This window comes from Scyliorhinus torazame, chromosome 3, assembly GCF_047496885.1.
Source record: "Scyliorhinus torazame isolate Kashiwa2021f chromosome 3, sScyTor2.1, whole genome shotgun sequence".
Taxonomy (NCBI): Eukaryota; Metazoa; Chordata; class Chondrichthyes; order Carcharhiniformes; family Scyliorhinidae; genus Scyliorhinus; species Scyliorhinus torazame.
In genome coordinates this window covers 787,318-808,256 of record NC_092709.1, presented here as the reverse complement: position 1 = coordinate 808,256, position 20,939 = coordinate 787,318, and the positions used below count along the sequence as shown (strand labels likewise).

General features: G+C 51.8%; 1 protein-coding gene across 1 annotated transcript in view; it reads right to left on the bottom strand.

Moving 5' to 3' along the window:
• LOC140408239 (diacylglycerol kinase theta) overlaps window positions 1–20,939 on the bottom strand; it is a 267,197-nt gene that overhangs the window by 139,132 nt on the left and 107,126 nt on the right. Inside the window, exon 10 of the mRNA XM_072495177.1 lies at window positions 4,603–4,657. Within this exon, the coding sequence (XP_072351278.1) occupies window positions 4,603–4,657 (55 nt within the window). The remainder of the gene's footprint in view (window positions 1–4,602; window positions 4,658–20,939) is intronic.

Genomic DNA, 20,939 nt, shown 5'->3' with positions numbered 1-20,939 from the left:
GATGTATTGTGTGTTTATTGGGCGGGGCTGTGTCGATGTATTGTGTGTTTATTGGGTGGGGGCTGTGTCGATGTATTGTGTGTTTATTGGGGGGGAGGGGGCTGTGTCGATGTATTGTGTGTTTATTGGGCGGGGGGGGCTCTGTCACTGTATTGTTTGTTTATTGGGCGGGGGGCTGTGTCGATGTATTGTGTGTTTATTGGGCGGGGCTGTGTCGATGTATTGTGTGTTTATTGGGCGGGGGGGGGGCTGTGTCGATGTATTGTGTGTTTATTGGGCGGGGGGGGCTCTGTCACTGTATTGTGCGTTTATTGGGCGGGGGGGCTCTGTCACTGTATTGTGTGTTTATTGGGCGGGGGGGGCTGTGTCGCTGTATTGTGTGTTTATTGGGCGGGGGGGCTGTGTCGATGTATTGTGTGTTTATTGGGCGGGGGGGGCTGTGTCGATGTATTGTGTGTTTATTGGGCGGGGGGGCTCTGTCACTATTGTGTGTTTATTGGGCGGGGGGGCTGTGTCGATGTATTGTGTGTTTATTGGGCGGGGGAGACTGCCAGCGTGCCGACTGTCAGCGCAGCGACTGCCAGCGTGGCGACTGCCAGCGTGGCGACTGCCAGTGTGGCGACTGTCAGCGCGGCGACTGCCAGTGTGGCGACTGCCAGCGCGGCGACTGCCAGCGTGGCGACTGCCAGCGTGGCGACTGCCAGCGCGGCGACTGCCAGCGTGGCGACTGCCAGTGTGGCGACTGTCAGCGCGGCGACTGCCAGTGTGGCGACTGTCAGCGTGGCGACTGCCAGAGTGGCGACTGCCAGCGTGGCGACTGCCAGCGTGGCGACTGCCAGTGTGGCGACTGCCAGCGCGGCGACTGCCAGCGCGGCGACTGTCAGCGCGGCGACTGTCAGCGTGGCGACTGCCAGCGTGGCGACTGCCAGCGCGGCGACTGCCAGCGCGGCGACTGCCAGAGTGGCGACTGCCAGCGCGGCGACTGTCAGCGCGGCGACTGCCAGCGCGGCGACTGCCAGAGTGGCGACTGCCAGCGCGGCGACTGCCAGCGCGGCGACTGACAGCGCGGCGACTGCCAGCGTGGCGACTGCCAGCGTGGCGACTGTCAGCGCGGCGACTGCCAGAGTGGCGACTGCCAGCGCGGCGACTGCCAGCGTGGCGACTGCCAGCGTGGCGACTGTCAGCGCGGCGACTGCCAGAGTGGCGACTGCCAGCGCGGCAACTGCCAGCGCGGCGACTGCCAGCGCGGCGACTGCCAGTGTGGCGACTGCCAGTGTGGCGACTGACTTATGAAGGAGCCGCGCTCCGAATGGTGGTGATTCCAAATAGACCTGCTGGACTTTAACCAGGTGTTGTAAGACTTCTTACTGTGCTCACCCCAGTCCAACGCCGGCATCTCCACATCAGTACGAGTGTCATAATAGATTATTGTGCTCAAGTCCTGGATTGGAACTCAAAGCCACAACATTTGGATGTGGAGATGCCGGCTTTGGACTGGGGTGAGCACAGTAAGAAGTCTTACAACACCAGGTTAAAGTCCAACAAACCTGTTGTTCAACATTTGGACACAGAGAAGAGAAAGAGTTACGCACGGAGTCACAGCTGAAACGGAGTCACAGTTTTAAGCATTGTAATAACTGTGGATCAGATTACAAAGTGGTCACTGGTGTGGAGTCTGAAATTAATGTGCCAGCAATCTGGCTGTCATGCAAACAATCCCCATACAGCAGGAATAATACATTAAGCCATCACTTCCTATAGCGGCAGAAAGTCCTGGCCCACTGGAATTACAAGAGTTTAAAGCGCACTTCCCTGCTCTGAAAAACTTTGTTCAAACCTCCGCTCGCTCCAATTGCTCGGAGTCTGCAGCGAACGATACTCTGACAGTCACAGCGCAATGCAGCCCCAGGTACCTCAGGAAGGCGCACCTCCCTTCATAAAGTGCCGGATGCAGGTACGTTTAAAAGACGCAGTGCAATGGACAGGCCGGGGAGAAGGGAAGTGAATTGGATTTGGCTAATTGTGAGGATTGTGCCTAGATCGTGAGAGGGGGGGGGGGCACACTGGGGAGCTGGGGAGGGGGTGAGGGGGGGGGGGCAACACTGGGGAGCTGGTGAGCGTGGGGGGGCACACTGGGGAGCTGGGGAGGGGGTGAGTGGGGGGCGACACTGGGGATGGGGTGAGGGTCACACTGGGAGGGGGTGAGGGTGTGGGTGGCACACTGGGGAGGGGTTGAGGGTGGGGAGGCACACTGGGGAGGGGTTGAGGGTGGGGGAGGCACACTGGGGAGGGTGTGAGAGTGTGAGGGTGGGGGGGCACACTGGGGAGGGGGTGAGGGTGGGGTAGGCACACTGGGGAGGGGGTGAGGGTGGGGTAGGCACACTGGGGAGGGGGTGAGGGTGTGGGTGGCACACTGGGGAGGGGGGTGAGGGTGGGGGGCACACTGGGGAGGGGGTGAGGGTGGGGAGGCACACTGGTGAGGGTGTGAGAGTATGAGGGTGGGGGGGCACACTGGGGAGTGGTTGAGGGTGGGGGAGGCACACTGGGGAGGGGGGGACACACTGGGGAGGGGGGGAGGGTGTGGGTGGCACACTGGGGAGGGGGGTGAGGGTGGGGGGGCACACTGGGGAGGGGGGTGAGGGTGGGGGGGCACACTGGGGGGGGGTGAGGGTGGGGCGGCACACTGGGGAGGGGGGTGAGGGTGGGGGGGCACACTGGGGAGGGGTTGAGGGTGGGGGTGGCACACTGGGAGGGGTTGAGGGTGGGGGGGGCACACTGGGGAGGGGTTGAGGGTGGGGGGGCACACAGGGAAGGGGCTGAGGGTGGGGGGGCACACTGGGGAGGGGTTGAGGGTGGGGGTGGCACACTGGGAGGGGTTGAGGGTGGGGGGCACACTGGGGAGGGGTTGAGGGTGGGGGGGCACACAGGGAAGGGGTTGAGGGTGGGGGGGCACACTGGGGAGGGGTTGAGGGTGGGGGTGGCACACTGGGAGGGGTTGAGGGTGGGGGGGCACACTGGGGAGGGGGGTGAGGGTGGGGGGGCACACTGGGGAGGGGTTGAGGGTGTGGGTGGCACACTGGGGAGGGGGGTGAGGGTGGGGGGGCACACTGGGGGGGGTGAGGGTGTGGGTGGCACACTGGGGAGGGGGTGAGGGTGGGGGGGCACACTGGGGAGGGGGTGAGGGTGGGGGGCACACTGGAGAGGGGTTGAGGGTGGGGGGGCACACTGGGAGGGGTTGAGCGTGGGGGGGCACACAGGGAAGGGGTTGAGGGTGTGGGGGCACACTGGGAAGGGGTTGAGGGTGTGGGGGCACACTGGGGAGGGGTTGAGGGTGGGGGTGGCACACTGGGGAGGGGTTGAGGGTGGGGGTGGCACACTGGGGAGGGGTTGAGGGTGGGGGTGGCACACTGGGGAGGGGTTGAGGGTGGGGGTGGCACACTGGGAGGGGTTGAGGGTGGGGGGGGCACACTGGGGAGGGGTTGAGGGTGGGGGGGCACACAGGGAAGGGGTTGAGGGTGGGGGGGGCACATTGGGGAGCTGTGTTGGTGGTGAGGGTGGGGGGGGGCACACTGGGGAGGGGGGGCGCATTGGGGAGCTGGGGAGGGGGTGAGGGTGGGGGGGCACACTGGGGAGGGGGGGAGGGTGGGGGCACACTGGGGGGGGAGGATGGGGGGCACATTGGGGAGCTGGGTGAGGGTGGGGGCACACTGGGGAGGGGGTGAGGGTGGGGGTGGCACACTGGGGAGGGGGAGGGGTGGCACACTGGGGAGAGGGTGAGGGTGGGGCACACTGGGGAGAGGGTGAGGGTGGGGCACACTGGGGAGCTGGTGAGGGTGGGGCACAATGGGGAGGGAGGGGGATTGGGACATTGGGGTGAAAGTTGGACATTTGGGAGGAAGGAGTAGGACATCAATGAGGGTGGGGCCAGGTCACTGGGGGGGAGGGGAGAGGTCAGATCTGGCCGGTTCAGGTTCAGGGGCTGGTGTTTAATTGCAGGGTGGGGTTGGTGATCAGTGTGGAGCTCAGTCACGGTGTTTACAATGGTTATGCTGAAGTTAGAAATGTTTTTATTTCTCCAAACACTTTCAGAGTAACTATAAGAGTAACACTTGCAGAAACATCCAAAGTTAGCAATGGTTCCCCAGCGCACAGCACTTGTCCGGGGAAGTTAGCGCTTCTGGACAATTTCCAGGTAAACCCTTACCTGGGAGCTTCCAAGAGAAACTCCCCAAACCACAGAATCCCAACAGTAGACATACAGACAAACAGATACACTGGCAAACAGAGACAAACACCGCCACAAGCACAGAGACAGACGCCCTGACACACACTGGCAGACGCTCTGACACAAAGACACACAGAGACAGACGCCCTGACACACACTGGCAGACGCTCTGACACAAAGACACACAGAGACAGACGCTGACACACACTGGCAGACAAGCAATGACAAAAACATAGGCACAAACTGACACAAGAGACATACAGACAGACACACACGGACCAGCAGACACACACAACTAAAGCACACTTGGGCACTCACACACACTCCTGATCTCCAGTATATTCGGTGTTTCAAAAACACCTGCATTAAAATCTTACCCTGTTTACAACCCATGAGAACCTCAACTAATTCAAAATCTTCAACATTTTCATCCTGCAAAAGAAACAGATTTCACTTCATGTTAATGAACAGGGTTTTAATTATCTTCTCTAATTTGCTTTGAAAATAAAAATAATGCCAACAGAGTTAAATAGAGCTAGTTTTGGACATTTTATAATCTTTCATGGCATAACACCTCAAGGACAGGATTGTTACCAGAAAGGAGAAGGTGCCTGAGCCAAGAGGAGGCTCAACAAAGCATCAACCCCATGGAACACGCGGTGTCTCCAAGCACGAGCCTGTATTTCCAGGAAGAAAAGCTAGGTCAGGCGAGGATCTCTGATTTTAGCAGCTCTGATATATTGTGGGTTGGTTATTCTGAGGGTTTCCGTCCACCACCCTTTCAGGCAGCAAAGTTCTGGATTCCCACCACCGCCTGCAAGAAAAGATTTCCCTTCAAATTACATCAAAGCCTTCCACCATAAATCTCTGCTCCGTGTTTATGGACCCCTTAATTAAGGAGAATAGAGCCGCCTGCTGCACTCCACTCTGGAGAGTGTACGGGATGGTTTCCTGGGCAAATACGTTGAGGAACCAATAAGGGAATAGGCCATCCTTGGCTGGATGTGGTACAATGAGAAAGGATTAAAATAGAGGACCTACCGTTGAGGAAGGTAACAAGGGACTTTCGTTACCTGGGGATCCAGATAGTCACGAATTGGGGCACATTGCATAGGTTAAATTTAACGCGGTTGGTGGAACAAATGGAGGAGGATTTCAAGAGATGGGATATGGTATCCCTGTCACTGGCAGGGAGGGTGCAGGCGGTTAAGATGGTGGTCCTCCCGAGATTCCTCTTTGTGTTTCAGTGCCTCCCGGTGGTGATCACGAAGGCTTTTTTTTAAAAGGATTGAAAAGAGCATCATGGGTTTTGTGTGGGCCGGGAAGACCTCGAGAGTGAGGAAGGGATTCTTACAGCGTAGCAGGGATAGGGTGGGGCTGGCACTACCGAGCCTAAGTGAGTATTATTGGGCCGCTAATATTTCAATGGTGAGTAAGTGGATGGGAGAGGAGGAGGGAGCGGCGTGGAAGAGATTAGAGAGGGCGTCCTGTAGGGGGACTAGCCTACAGGCTATGGTGACAGCCCCATTGCCGTTCTCACCGAGGAACTACACCACAAGCCCGGTGGTGGTGTCTACACTGAAGATTTGGGGACAGTGGAGACGGCATAGGGGAAAGACTGGAGCCTTGGGGGGGTCCCCGATAAGAAACAACCATAGGTTTGCCCCGGGGGGAATGGATGGGGGATATGGAATGTGGCAAAGAGCAGGAATAACGCAACTGAAAGATCTGTTTGTGGATGGGAAGTTCGCGAGTCTGGGAGCGCTGACCGAGAAATATGGGTTGCCCCAAGGGAATGCATTCAGGTATATGCAACTGAGGGCTTTTGCGAGGCAACAGGTGAGGGAATTCCCACAGCTCCCGACACAAGAGGTGCAGGACAGAGTGATCTCAAAGACATGGGTGGGGGATGGTAAGGTGTCAGATATATATAGGGAAATGAGGGACGAAGGGGAGACTATGGTAGATGAACTAAAAGGGAAATGGGAAGAAGAGCTGGGGGAGGAGATCGAGGAGGGGCTGTGGGCAGATGCCCTAAGCAGGGTAAACTCGTCGTCCTCGTGTGCCAGGCTAAGCCTGATTCAGTTTAAGGTATTACACAGGGCTCATATGACTGGAGCACGGCTCAGTAAATATTTTGGGGTGGAGGATAGGTGTGCGAGGTGCTCGAGAAGCCCAGCGAATCATACCCATATGTTTTGGTCATGCCCGGCACTACAGGGGTTTTGGATGGGGGTGACCAAGGTGCTTTCAAAAGTAGTGGGGGTCCGGGTCGAACCAAGCTGGGGGTTGGCTATATTTGGGGTTGCACAAGAGCCGGGAGTGCAGGAGGCGAGAGAGGCCGATGTTTTGGCCTTTGCGTCCCTAGTAGCCCGGCGCAGGGTATTGTTAATGTGGAAAGAAGCCAAGCCCCCGGGGGTGGAGACCTGGATAAATGACATGGCGGGGTTTATAAAGCTAGAGCGGATTAAGTTCGTTCTAAGGGGGTCGGCTCAAGGGTTCACCAGGCGGTGGCAACCGTTCGTCGAATACCTCGCAGAAAGATAGATGGAATGGAAAAAAGAAGGCAGCAGCAGCAGCCCAGGGTCAGGGGGGTGGCGGGGGGGGGGGGGGGGGGGGGGGGGGGGGGGGGGGGGGGGAGAAAGAGGAACCAGAAGGACTCTCAGGGTTGTTAATATATACTGTATAATATGAATAGGTCGTTGCTACAGATAATTATATATTGGACTGTTAAATTATATTTTTGGAGAGTGTTACTTGTGACAAGGCAGTTGCCAATTAAGGTTAGTTTTCATTTTTGTTATTTATTATTTATTCATTTTTTGTTTATAAAATAGGTCATTGTTATTTGTGTTGTTATAATATTGTGTAAAGGATGCACAATGTACTGTGTTGGTTGACCAAAAATTTTCAATAAAATATTTATTAAAAAAAAAAATGAGAAAGGATTAGTTGAAATGAAAATGAAATGAAATGAAAATTGCTTATTGTCACAAGTAGGCTTCGATGAAGTTACTGTGAAAAGCCCCTAGTCGCCACATTCCGGCGCCTGTTCGGGGAGGCTGGTACGGGAATTGAACCGTGCTGCTGGCCTGCCTTGGTCTGCTTTCAAAGCCAGCGATTAAGCCCTTTGCTAAACCAGCCCCTAGTTGGCTATCTAGTTATAATAATAATCTTTATTGTCACAAGTAGGCTTACATTAACACTGCAATGAGGTTACTGTGAAAATCCCCTAGTCGCCACATTCCGGCGCCTGTTCAGGTACACAGAGGGAGAATTCAGAATGTCCAAATTACCTAAAAGCACATCTTTCGGGAAGCCCACGCAGACACGGGGAGAACGTGCAGACTCCACATAGGCAATGACCCAAGCTGGGAATTGAACCTGGGACACTGGAGCTGTAAAGCAACAGTGCTAACCACTGTGCTACCATGCTACCCACGTTATTAGTTGTGAGAGAACCCTTGGGGATGAGTGACCATAATATGATAGAATTTTTTATTAAGGTGAATAGTGAGGTAGCTGAATCTAAGACCAAGGTCCTGAATCTCAATAAAGGTAACTATGATGGTCTGAGGTATGAGCTGGCTGTGACAGACTGGGAAACATTACTGAAAGGGAGGACAGCGGACAGGCAATGGCAGCATTCAAGGAACCAATAGGTGAACTCCAAAAGTTGTTTATTCCCATTTGGCACAAGAGTAGAAAGGGAACTGTGGCCAAACCATGGCTCACAAGGGAAATTAGAGATAGTATTAGATTCAAAGAGACATAAAAATTAGCAAGAAAAATCAATAGACCTGAGGATTGGGAACAGTTTGAAATTCAGCAAAGGCAGACCAAGGGATTGATCAAAAAAGGGAAAAAAAAATTGAAAGTAAACCAGCAGGGAACATAAAAACTGACAGTAAAAGTTTCTATAGATATGTAAAGTGAAAAAGATTGATAAAAACAAATGTAGGCCCCTTACAGTCAGAATCGGGGAAATTCATAACGGGGAAGAAAGAAAGGGCTGAGGAACTAAATTCGCACTTTGCTTCTGTCCTCACAAAGGAAGACATGAATAATGTTCCAGAAGTTCTGAGAAACAGAAGTTTTAGTGAGGAGCTGAAGGAAATTAGTATTCGTAGAGAAATGGCTTCGGGGAAATTAATGGGATTGAAGATGGATAAATCTCCAGGGCCGGATAATCTTCATCCCAGAGTACTTTAGGAAGTGGCCTAGAAATAGTAGACCCATTGGTGGTCATTTTCCAAAATTCTTTGGACTCTGGAATGGTTCCTACAGATTGGAGAGTAGCGAATGTAAATATTCAAAAAGAGAGGTGGAGAGAAAACAGGGAACTATAGGCCAGAGAGCATAATGTTGGGAGTAGGGAAGTTGCTGGAGTCCATTATCAAGGATTTCATAGCACACCAATTGGAAAGCAGCGGTGTAATCAGATAAAGTCAGTGTGGATTTACGAAAGGGAAATCATGCTTGACAAATCCACTGAAATTGTTTGAAGATGTAACTAGTAGAGTTGACCAGGGAGAACTGGTGGATGTGGCTTATTTAGACTTTCAGAAGGCTTTCGACAATATCTCACATAGCAGATTACTGTGTAAAGCTAAAGTGCATGTGATTACAGGTAGTGTCTTGAGATGGATAGAAAGCTGGTTAGCAGACAGGAAGCAAAACATTGGAATAAATGTTTTTTTTTCCGATTGGCAGGCAGTGAATCGTGGGATACCGCAGGGATCTGTGCTGGGACCCCAAATGTTCACATTATATATTAATGATTTGGACGAGGGAACTAAATGTATTATCTCCAAATTTGCAGATGATACAAAGTTGGGTGGGAGGGTGAGCTGTGAGGAGGATGCAGAGATGCTTCAGGATTTGGACAGGCTGGGTGAGTGGGCACATGCATGGCAGATGCAGTATAATAGGGATAAGTGTGAGGTTATCCACTTCAGTAGGAAAAATAGGAAGGCAGATTATTATTTGAATGGGTGTAAATTGAGAGAGGCGATACTCAGTGAGACCTTGGTGTCCTCGTGCATCAGTCGCTGAAAGTAAGTGGCAGGTACAGCCGGCAGTAAAGAAGGTAAATGGTATGTTGGCCTTCATAGCGAGAGGATTGGAGTCTAGGAATAGAGATGTTTTACTGCAATTGTATAGAGCATTGGTGAGGTCACACCTGGAGTATTGTGCACAGTTTTGGTGTCCTTATCTGAGGAAGGATGTTCTTGCTGTGGAGGGAGTGTAGCGAAGGTTTACCAGGCTGATTCCTGGGATGGCGGGACTGACATACGAGGAGAGCCTTAGTCAGTTAGAATTATATTTTAAACATTTCCAGTGTAACTGCCCAGCTCTTATAACCTATGCCTCAGTTAATAAAGGCAACTATCCCGTATGCCTTTTTGATCACATTATCTACCTGCGCAGCCACCTGCTGGGATTTGTGGGCACGTAGTACAAGGCCCGTCTGTTCCTCTCCGATTCTCCGTATCCTACAGCATTTATTAAATATTCCTTTGCCTTGTTAACCATTCCCAAATACATTACCTCACACTTCAGATTGGGCTCCACCTAACTGGTGCACTGATACCTTCCTGTAATCCTCAGCTTTCTTCTTCGTAGTCAACACCACCAATGTTTGTATCGTTTGCAAATTTCTTATTCGTTCAAGTCCAATTCATTAAGAAATACCACAAAAAAAAGCAAGGGAACTGAACCCTGTTTACTATTCTCCAATCTAAAAATAACCATTTATGACAACTTGCTGCTTTATGTCCTGAAGCCAATTTGTCTGAGCTGACACTGTCTCTCCTATTCCATTATTAACCAGCCTTTTATGTGGTGTTTTGTCAAAAATCTTCTTATAATCCAAATGGACAACGACCACTGCTTTCCTTTGATCTCTGTTACTTCATCAAAACAACTGGATTAGATTAGTCAAGCAACACCGTTTCCAGCTTTGTGCTGGTTCCCTCTCCTTGGCCAATCAAAACTTCACCAATTGCCTGTTAGTATTTTCTGTTTCTAAAATCTTATCTACCAATGATGTGAAACTGACTGGCCTGCATTTCTGAGCAATGTCCTTGCGCTCTTTCTTGAATAAGGTTGTAACATTTGCCATTTTCCAATCCTCTGCCACCTCCCCCATATCGAGTGAAGATTGGACAATTAACGCAATCCCTTCTGTTAACTCCACCCGCACTTCCTTTGGATTTAGATTTATTGTCACGTGTACCAAGGTACAGTGAAAAGTATTGTTCTGCGTACAGTCCAGACAGATGGTTCCATACATGAAAAAACATGGAGCATATATAAATACACAATGTAAATACATAGACACAGGCATCGGGTGAAGCACACGGAGTGTAGTACTGCTCAGTAGAGAAGATGTGTGAAGAGATCAGTTCAGTCCATAAGAGGGTCATTTAGGAGTCTGGTGACAGTGGGGAAGAAGCTGTTTTTGAGTCTGTTCGTGCGTGTTCTCAGACTTCTGTATCTCCTGCCCGATGGAAGAAGTTGGAAGAGTGAGTAAGCCGGGTGGGCGGGATCTTTGATTATGCTGCCCGCTTTCCCCAGGCAGCGGGAGGTGTAGATGGAGTCAATGGATGGGAGGCAGGTTCGTGTGATGGACTGGGCGGTGTTCACGACTCTCTGAAGTTTCTTGCGGTCCTGGGCCGAGCAGTTGCCATACCAGGCTGTGATGCAGCCCGATAGGATGCTTTCTATGGTGCATCTGTAAAAGTTGGTAAGAGTCAATGTGGACATGCCAAATTTCCTTAGTTTCCTGAGGAAGTATAGGCGCTGTTGTGCTTTCTTGGTCGTAGTGTTGACATGGATGGAATTTGAAGGGGTCAACCATCTCCACCTCAGCCCCGTTGATGCTGACAGGGGAGTGTACGATACTTCACTTCCTGAAGTCAATGACCAGCTCTTTAGCTTTGCTGGAATTGAGGGAGAGATTGTTGTCGATGCACCACTCCACTAGGTTCTCGATCTCCCTCCTGTATTCTGGCTCGTCGTTGTTCGAGATCCGGCCCACTACGTTCGTGTCATCAGCAAACCTGTAGATGGAGTTGGAGCCACATTTTGCCACGCAGTCGTGTGTGTACAGGGAGTAGAGTAGGGGGCTAAGTTTGCAGCTTTTCAGGGTCCCGGTATTGAGGACTATTGTGGAGGAGGTGTTGATGTTTATTCTTACTGATTGTGGTCTGTGGGTCAGGAAGTCGAGGATCCAGTTGCAGAGTGGGGAGCCAGGTCCTAGGTTTTGAAGCTTTATTATGAGCTTGGCTGGTATTCTGGTGTTGAAGGCGGAGCTGTAGTCAATAAATAGGAGTCTGATGTCGGAGCGAAAGAGAAAATGCTGGAAAATCTCAGCAAGTCTGGCAGCATCTGTAGGGAGAGAAAAGAGCGAACGTTTCGAGTCCGATGACTCTTTGTCAAAGCTTTGTCAACGGCTTTGACAAAGAATCATCGGACTCGAAACGTTAGCTCTTTTCTCTCCCTACAGGTGCTGCCAGACTTGCTGGGATTTTCCAGCATTTTCTCTTTCGTTTCAGATTCCAGCATCCGCAGTAATTTGCTTTTGTCTGATGTAGGAGTCCTTGTTGTCGAGATGCTCCAGGGATGAGTGTAGGGCCAGGGAGATGGTGTCTGCTGTGAACCGGTTGTGGCAGTATGCGAATTGCAGTGGAGCGAGGCATTCTGGGAGTATGGAGTTGATGACCAACCTCTCGAAGCACTTCATAATGATAGATATCGAGGCCATTGAGGCACGCTGCCTGGTTTACCGGTATGATGGTGGTCTTCTCGGAACGAAGGAGGGTGAGGCTGAAGATGTCTGCGAACACACCCGTCAGTTGGTCCGTGCAGACTTGGAGTGTGTGACCAGGGACCCCATCAGGATCGCTGCTTTCCATTGGTTCACTTTCAAGAAAGCCGATCTGACTTCGGAAGATGTGAAGGCATTCTTAACCGGATTCTCTCGCTTAAGTTTCAGCTTATATGCCGGGAGAAGGAGCACCGTCTTGTGGTCCAATTTTCCGAAGTGTGGTTGGGGATGGATTGTTAGGCACCCTTTATGTTTCTGTAGTAGTGGTCAAGGATGTTGGGGCTTCTGGTGGGTGTGTTGGTGGAATTTTGGCAGTACACTCGAGTTGGCCTGGTTGAAGTCCCTGGCCATGATGAACAAGGACTCCGGATGTCCTGTTTCATTGTTATTTATAGCGGTGTACAATTCATCGGCTTTTAACAACCTAGGTTGTACGTCCTCTGGACCAGGTGACTTTTTTAAAGATTTAGAATACCCGATTACCTTTTTCCAATTAAGGGACAATTTAGCGTGGCCAATCCACCCACCCTGCACATCTTTGGGTTGTGGGGACGAAACCCACGCAAATACGGGGAGAATGTGCAAACACCACACGGACAGTGACCCGGGGAAGGGATCGAACCCGGTGCCTCAGCACCATGAGGCAGCAGTGCTAACACAGTGCCACCCACCGGAACAGGAGATCTTTCCAAACTGGGCGCAGCCAACCTTTCCCGTACATTTTGCTCATCAATTTCACCCTATCCATTACTTCTAACATCTCCTCTTATTTTGTAAACTTCCTTGTACTCAGTAAATACCGATTCAAATGTATATGGACATACGAATGAGGAGCTGGAGTAGGTCACTCAGCATGGCACCCCTTAGGCCCTGACCCTTGGCAGTGCCCCTGCAAGTGCCAAAGTGCCCAGGTGCCACAGGGAGAGCCAGGGGGCCATCCTGCCCTGTCCCCAACCACCCAGGGTCTCCAATGGCCTGGGAGACCCCCATGTGCCGTTACGCTTGGTCTATGTTTGTGTGGACCAGTACTAAATGGCGGCGCCGAGGCACCGCTGGGAGGCCGTTAGTTCCCGGACGGTGGGAGAATCCGGCCAATGCGTTAGAATCCGGCCAATGCGGATGATGTCTCACGAAATTCAACAACCTCATCGCGGCAACATGTCGGGCGCAACAAGGCCGGCAAATCTCGCCCTCTGCTCCTATCACCTTTTCATAGAATTCCTAGTGCAGAAGGAGGCCATTCAGCCCATCGAGTCTGCACTGACTCTCAGAAAGGACCCCCTATCTAGGCCCACTCCCCCGCCCTAACCCCGTAACCCCACCTAACCTTTTGGACACAAAGGAACAATTTATCATGGCCAATCTACTTAACCTGCACGTCTTTGGACTGTGGGAGGAAACCGGAGCACCTGGAGGAAACCCACGCAGACACGGAGAGAACGTGCAGACTCCGCACAGAGAGTGACCCAAGCCGGGAATCGAACCTGGGACCCTGGAGCTGTGAGGCAGGAACGCGAACCCGTGTGCCACCCATGGAAGAGAGTTCCTGAGACTCACGGCCCTCAGAGAAAAATTAATCTCATAATTCTTAAATGGGCAACTGCTCATTTTTGAACAGTGACTCCCGAGTTCTAGATTGTCCCAGAAGAAGAAACGTCGGGCGGGATTCTCCAACCCCGCGTCAGAGTGTCCACGCCGTCGTAAACGCTGTTGCGTTTTACAATGGCGTGAATGGGCCACTCCCACGTCAAATTCTGGCCCCTACAGGACTTAGGAGCAGTTCGCGCCGCTGCAGCTGCAGATCCCGGCACGAACCGTGCATGCGCAGTGGCCTCCTTCAACGCACCGGCCCCGACGCAACATGGCGCAGGGCTACAGAACCCGGCACTTAGGAAAGGAGGCCTCCAGCCACAGAGGCCGCCCGCCGATCGGTGGGCCCCGATCGCGGGCCAGGCCACATCAGAGGACCCCCCACCGGGGGTCGGATCCCCTCTCCCCCCCACAGGCCGCCACCTGACCCTTGCATGCCGAGGTCCCGCTGGCCCAGAGCAGGTTAGAACGGCGCCGGCGGGACCCGCGCCACGCCAACCACGCCGGTGCCGATTCTCCGCACTGCAGAGAATCGCGTGCCGGCAACAGGGCGGCGTGGCCCGTTCGCGGGGATTCTCCGGCCCGGAGCTGGGAGAATCCCGCCCAACCTCTCCACATCCACTCTGTCAACACCCCTCATCGTATATGCTTCAAATACTGATTGAGTATTTTAGCCTTTCCCGGTGTCTCTGAGCATCGATCACCGTCCCCACCCTGCCTCACTTATTTACATTCCAGTTGAAGTTTTTTGGGAACTTTTATATTAACTGCCATTCTGCTCTCATCCCGCCCTGATCCTTGGGATCCCCCTCAGCTATTCCATCGCAGCAGCTGCCACGACCCCTGCTGAGGCTGTCCGGGGAGTAAGCAGAAGAATTGGCAGAGAGAAATTTTAAAAAATTTAGAATACTCAATTTTTTTCAAATAAGCAGCAATTTAGCGCGGCCAATCCCCCTCCCCTGCACAGCTTTGGGTTGTGGGGGCGAAACCCACGCAGACACGGGGGAGAATGTGCAAACTCCACACGGACAGTGACCCAGAGCCGGGATCGAACCTGGGACCTCGGCGCCGTGGGACAGAAAAGTTAATGGGCGGGTTTCTCCGCCCCACCACGACCCATTTCTGCCCCAACTGGCCGGCGGGATTCTCCGTGGGCAGCCCCACGCTGTCGGGAAACCCCGGGAGCCGGCATAACGGACAATTACGGCGGCAGAGAATCCCGGCCAATAAATGCTGAGTTCACCAGGGGTTGTACAGATGGACAATGAATGTCAAAAATACGAAACTTTTGTGAAGAGAGTTCACTTGCATTTTAATCATGCCTAATGTGGATTATTTACGATAGACCTTGAGCTTTTGCAAACCTACCTCCCCATCATCTTTCTGGAGACATCCCATTGTCCCCCGGGAATGAGGCATCTGCAGGGGAAGCAAAGGGATTTGCCAGGGGATTGAGAGCCATGTGCAAGAACTCACCCACATGCTGAGCCTTTGTCCTTCACACTCTCATCTGTCCCAGGATCCCAGCATTGTGGAAACTACTGTAGCCATCTAAAATGGCTGATTCCCGATTAATTTGGCCAAAACCCGATGTAAAATGGCTAACCGAAAAGGCTGATGGGAAAAGCAGCCAACAGGGCACAAACGGACAGCTGCAGACAGAATAGTGTATTCGGCTCTGGGGAAGTCGGCCCAGATCGATACCTGCGACCATTAGCAGCACATCAACACAGACATCTGCAGTTTAATCGGCTATCCCCGGCAACAATTGCAACATGTTAGCAATTGAATGCTGGGCCAGACCTCTCGGCGCCTGCAGTGGCCGAAACAAAGACAGGTGAACGACCACCCCCCCGATCAAGGAATCGCCCCATTATTGGAGCATATCGAACCCAGTGATTGGGACCAAGTCCAATCACTTGGGACCAGGGTCAAGGTCCGCCCCGAGAGGCAGGAAGCCCCTGGGAACTATAAGAGTAAGGGGCCAAGTTCAGATCGACCCCTCTCTCCCTTCTTCTCCTGCTCGCAACCTTCGCAAGAACCGTCGACCAGGAACTGTAAGTTTGACTCCAGCGATCGCTACCCGATAGAGACTCATAGCCATCGACCTGTATCAGCCTTTTGAATCCCGCAGGCCAGACCCAATTCGATAAACCATTCGTTTCCCTGACCTGGTGGGCCATCCCCAAAAGTTAAGTATTGGCCAGTAGTGGTAGGTAGTAGTCTAGAAAGTAGGATTACTGTATATTTATTGCTGTATATAATAAATGATCGTTGATTTAACATTTACTAAGCGGTGTGCTGCATTATTAATCATAACTAGAGCTTGAACCACGTGGCGGTATCAGAAAGATACCTGCCGACTCGTGAGCAAAGGTGACAGAATTAGAGCTAATAAAACTAAGGCTAATAAGAGCAACACTACAAGCTGAGATTCCCCTTCAGGTGAGATGAGCTGCATTTCTGCCCAACTCTGATTACCCAATCCACATGCAGCAGATATCCACCACCAGGCTCTGCATAGTTGCGACCAGCCGTGGTGGTAAAAACATTCGAGTTGCCCTGATTCCGACTCACCTTCTGCATCCCTCCCAACAATCAGAGGCATCCCTTCACATGACATCGTCGCACCCTCAACGTGCCATCCTCTGGGTTCCCACTGCCCCCTTTAGCCGTTACCTTCCCCTCCTACCAGTTTGCCCCCCCAGGAATCCCCCATTGACTCCTCTGCCCTCTGCTGCCCCCCCCCCCCCCCCCCGCTGCCCCCCCCCTCTGCCCCCTCCCTCCTCACACCCTCCCTCTCCTTACCAACTCACCCACTTTAAGACCCCGGCTCAATCTCTCGCTTTCCTCCAGCAGATCCACCTGTTTTTTTCCTCTCCATGTTTGTGACCCTGATCTCCCGCCACCTCCCCCACAGACACTCATAACCCAGTCGTGCTTCCTGCAGCCGTCCGCCTGCAGCTTGGAGATCTGAGCCCTGGAAGACATTGTTGCTGGAAGATGGGAATCCTTGGAGAAGTTGGGATCTGTTCCGGATTGGTGAGAGTTCCTGCTGGCATCATGGATGATTGGGTGTTTTTTTGGGGGGGCGGGGGGGCAATTCCTTCATCTGCCATCTCGCAGATGGAATACAATGTTGACAAATGTGAGGGTATCCAGTTTGGTAGGAATAACAGCAAAAGGGATTATTTAAATGATGAAATATTAAAACATGCTGCTGTGCAGAGAGACCTGGGTATGCTAGTGCATGAGTCGCAAAAAGTTGGTTTACAGGTGCAACAGGTGATTAAGAAGGCAAATGGAATTTTGTCCTTCATTGCTAGAGGGATGGAGTTTAAGACTAGGGAGGTTATGCTGCAATTGTATAAGGTGTTAGTGAGGCCACACCTGGAGTATTGTGTTCAGTTTTGGTCTCCTTACTTGAGAAAGGACATACTGAGTTTCAGCGGGAGCAGTGCGGAAGTGGTTGCTGGGAGGTAAGTCTGTCCTTTAAAAGCACTTGTCTTTGCAGGGGCAGGCCAGTCGATTTCGGCGGGAGAATCAGCTGGTGAGTCAGTTTCAGCGGGAGCAGTGCGGAAGTGGTTGCTGGGAGGTAAGTCTGTCCTTTAAAAGCACTTGTCTTTGCAGGGGCAGGCCAGTCGATTTCGGCGGGAGAATCAGCTGGTGAGTCAGTTTCAGCGGGAGCAGTGCGGAAGTGGTTGCTGGGAGGTAAGTCTGTCCTTTAAAAGCACTTGTCTTTGCAGGGGCAGGCCAGTCGAGTTCGGCAGGAGAATCAGCTGGTGAGTCAGTTTCAGCGGGAGCAGTGCGGAAGTGGTTGCTGGGAGGTAAGTCTGTCCTTTAAAAGCACTTGTCTTTGCAGGGGCAGGCCAGTCGATTTCGGCGGGAGAATCAACTGGTGAGTCAGTTTCAGCGGGAGCAGTGCGGAAGTGGTTGCTGGGAGGTAAGTCTGTCCTTTAAAAGCACTTGTCTTTGCAGGGGCAGGCCAGTCGAGTTCGGCGGGAGAATCAGCTGGTGAGTCCGTTTCAGCGGGAGCAGTGCGGAAGTGGTTGCTGGGAGGTAAGTCTGTCCTTTAAAAGCACTTGTCTTTGCAGGGGCAGGCCAGTCGATTTTGGCGGGAGTGGAGCTGGCTGGTTAGTCAATTTCAGCAGGAGCTGAGAAATTTTTTTTTTTTAAATTAGTGTTTTAGGCGGGAACAGGAAGTCGACCCGCGGACGTCTGGGAAGACCCTCACCAATAAATTCTGGTGGAGAGGAAACCCAAGACACTACACGTGTAGTGTCTCCCACCCGCCCTCCTCCTCTAACCTAATAATAAAACCCATTGGTCTGAGGTAAGTACCATATTTTATTATATTATTATTATTTTTTATAAAAAATTTAATTTAGTTGTTAGCCAGATCTTGGTAGAAAGTTAGAGGAATGGCAGGGAAGGGATTGCAATGTTCCTCCTGCAGGATGTTTGAGGTGAGGGATGCAGTTAGTGTCCCTGCTGATTTTACCTGCAGGAAGTGCTGCCATCTCCAGCTCCTCCAAGACCGAGTTAGGGAACTGGAGCTGGAGTTGGAAGAACTTCGGATCATTCGGGAGGCAGAAGGGGTCATAGATAGCAGCTTCAGGGCATTAGTTACACCAAAGATTGGAGATAGGTGGGTAACTGTAAGAGGGATTGGGAAAAAGCAGTCAGTGCAGGGATCCCCTGCGGTCGTTCCCCTGAGAAACAAGTATACCGCTTTGGATACTTGTGGGGGGGGGGACTTACCAGGGGTAAGCCATGGGGTACGGGCCTCTGGCACGGAGTCTGTCCCTGTTGCTCAGAAGGGAAGGGGGGAGAGGAGCAGAGCATTAGTAATTGGGAACCCTATAGTCAGGGGCACAGATAGGAGATTTTGTGGGAGCGTGAGAGACTCACGTTTGGTATGTTGCCTCCCAGGTGCAAGGGTACGTGATGTCTCGGATCGTGTTTTCCGGGTCCTTAGGGGGAGGGGGAGCAGCCCCAAGTCGTGGTCCACATTGGCACTAACGACATAGATAGGAAAGGGGACAAGGATGTCAGGCAGGCTTTCAGGGAGCTAGGATGGAAGCTCAGAACTAGAACAAACAGAGTTGTTATCTCTGGGTTGTTGCCCGTGCCACGTAATAGTGAGATGAGGAATAGGGAGAGAGAGCATTTAAACACGTGGCTACAGGGATGGTGCAGGCGGGAGGGATTCAGATTTCTGGATAACTGGAGCTCTTTCTGGGGAAGGTGGGACCTCTACAGACAGGATGGTCTACATCTGAACCTGAGGGGCACAAATATCCTGGGGGGGAGATTTGTTAGTGCTCTTTGGGGGGGGGTTTAAACTAATGCAGCAGGGGCATGGGAACCTGGATTGTAGTTTTAGGGTAAGGGAGAATGAGAGTATAGAGGTCAGGAGCACAGATTTGACGTCGCAGGAGGGGGCCAGTGTTCAGGTAAGTGGTTTGAAGTGTGTCTACTTCAATGCCAGGAGTATACGAAACAAGGTAGGGGAACTGGCAGCATGGGTTGGTACCTGGGACTTCGATGTTGTGGCCATTTTGGAGACATGGATAGAGCAGGGACAGGAATGGATGTTGCTGGTTCCGGGGTTTAGGTGTTTTAGTAAGCTCAGAGAAGGAGGCAAAAGAGGGGGAGGTGTGGCGCTGCTAGTCAAGAGCAGTATTACGGTGGTGGAGAGGATGCTAGATGGGGACTCTTCTTCCGAGGTAGTATGGGCTGAAGTTAGAAACAGGAAAGGAGAGGTCACCCTGTTGGGAGTTTTTTATAGGCCTCCTAATAGTTCTAGGGATGTAGAGGAAAGGATGGCGAAGATGATTCTGGATAAGAGCGAAAGTAACAGGGTAGTTATTATGGGAGACTTTAACTTTCCAAATATTGACTGGAAAAGATATAGTTCGAGTACAATAGATGGGTCGTTTTTTGTACAGTGTGTGCAGGAGGGTTTCCTGAAACAATATGTTGACAGGCCAACAAGAGGCGAGGCCACGTTGGATTTGGTTTTGGGTAATGAACCAGGCCAGGTGTTGGATTTGGAGGTAGGAGAGCACTTTGGGGACAGTGACCACAATTCGGTGACGTTTACGTTAATGATGGAAAGGGATAAGTATACACCGCAGGGCAAGAGTTATAGCTGGGGGAAGGGCAATTATGATGCCATTAGACGTGACTTGGGGGGGATAAGGTGGAGAAGTAGGCTGCAAGGGTTGGGCACACTGGATAAGTGGGGCTTGTTCAAGGATCAGCTACTGCGTGTTCTTGATAAGTATGTACCAGTCAGACAGGGAGGAAGGCGTCGAGCGAGGGAACCGTGGTTTACCAAGGAAGTGGAATCTCTTGTTAAGAGGAAGAAGGAGGCCTATGTGAAGATGAGGTGTGAAGTTTCGGTTGGGGCGATGGATAGTTACAAGGTAGCGAGGAAGGATCTAAAGAGAGAGCTAAGACGAGCAAGGAGGGGACATGAGAAGTATTTGGCAGGAAGGATCAAGGAAAACCCAAAAGCTTTCTATAGGTATGTCAGGAATAAGCGAATGACTAGGGAAAGAGTAGGACCAGTCAAGGACAGGGATGGGAAATTGTGTGTGGAGTCTGAAGAGATAGGCGAGATACTAAATGAATATTTTTCGTCAGTATTCACTCAGGAAAAAGATAATGTTGTGGAGGAGAATGCTGAGCCCCAGGCTAATAGATTAGATGGCATTGAGGTACGTAGGGAAGAGGTGTTGGCAATTCTGGACAGGCTGAAAATAGATAAGTCCCCGGGGCCTGATGGGATTTATCCTGGGATTCTCTGGGAGGCCAGGGAAGAGATTGCTGGACCTTTGGCTTTGATTTTTATGTCATCATTGGCTACAGGAATAGTGCCAGAGGACTGGAGGACAGCAAATGTGGTCCCTTTGTTCAAAAAGGGGAGCAGAGACAACCCCGGCAACTATAGACCGGTGAGCCTCACGTCTGTAGTGGGTAAAGTCTTGGAGGGGATTATAAGAGACAAGATTTATAATCATCTAGATAGGAATAATATGATCAGGGATAGTCAGCATGGCTTTGTGAAGGGTAGGTCATGCCTCACAAACCTTATTGAGTTCTTTGAGAAGGTGACTGAACAGGTAGACGAGGGTAGAGCAGTTGATGTGGTGTATATGGATTTCAGCAAAGCGTTTGATAAGGTTCCCCACGGTAGGCTATTGCAAAAAATACGGAGGCTGGGGATTGAGGGTGATTTAGAGATGTGGATCAGAAATTGGCTAGCTGAAAGAAGACAGAGGGTGG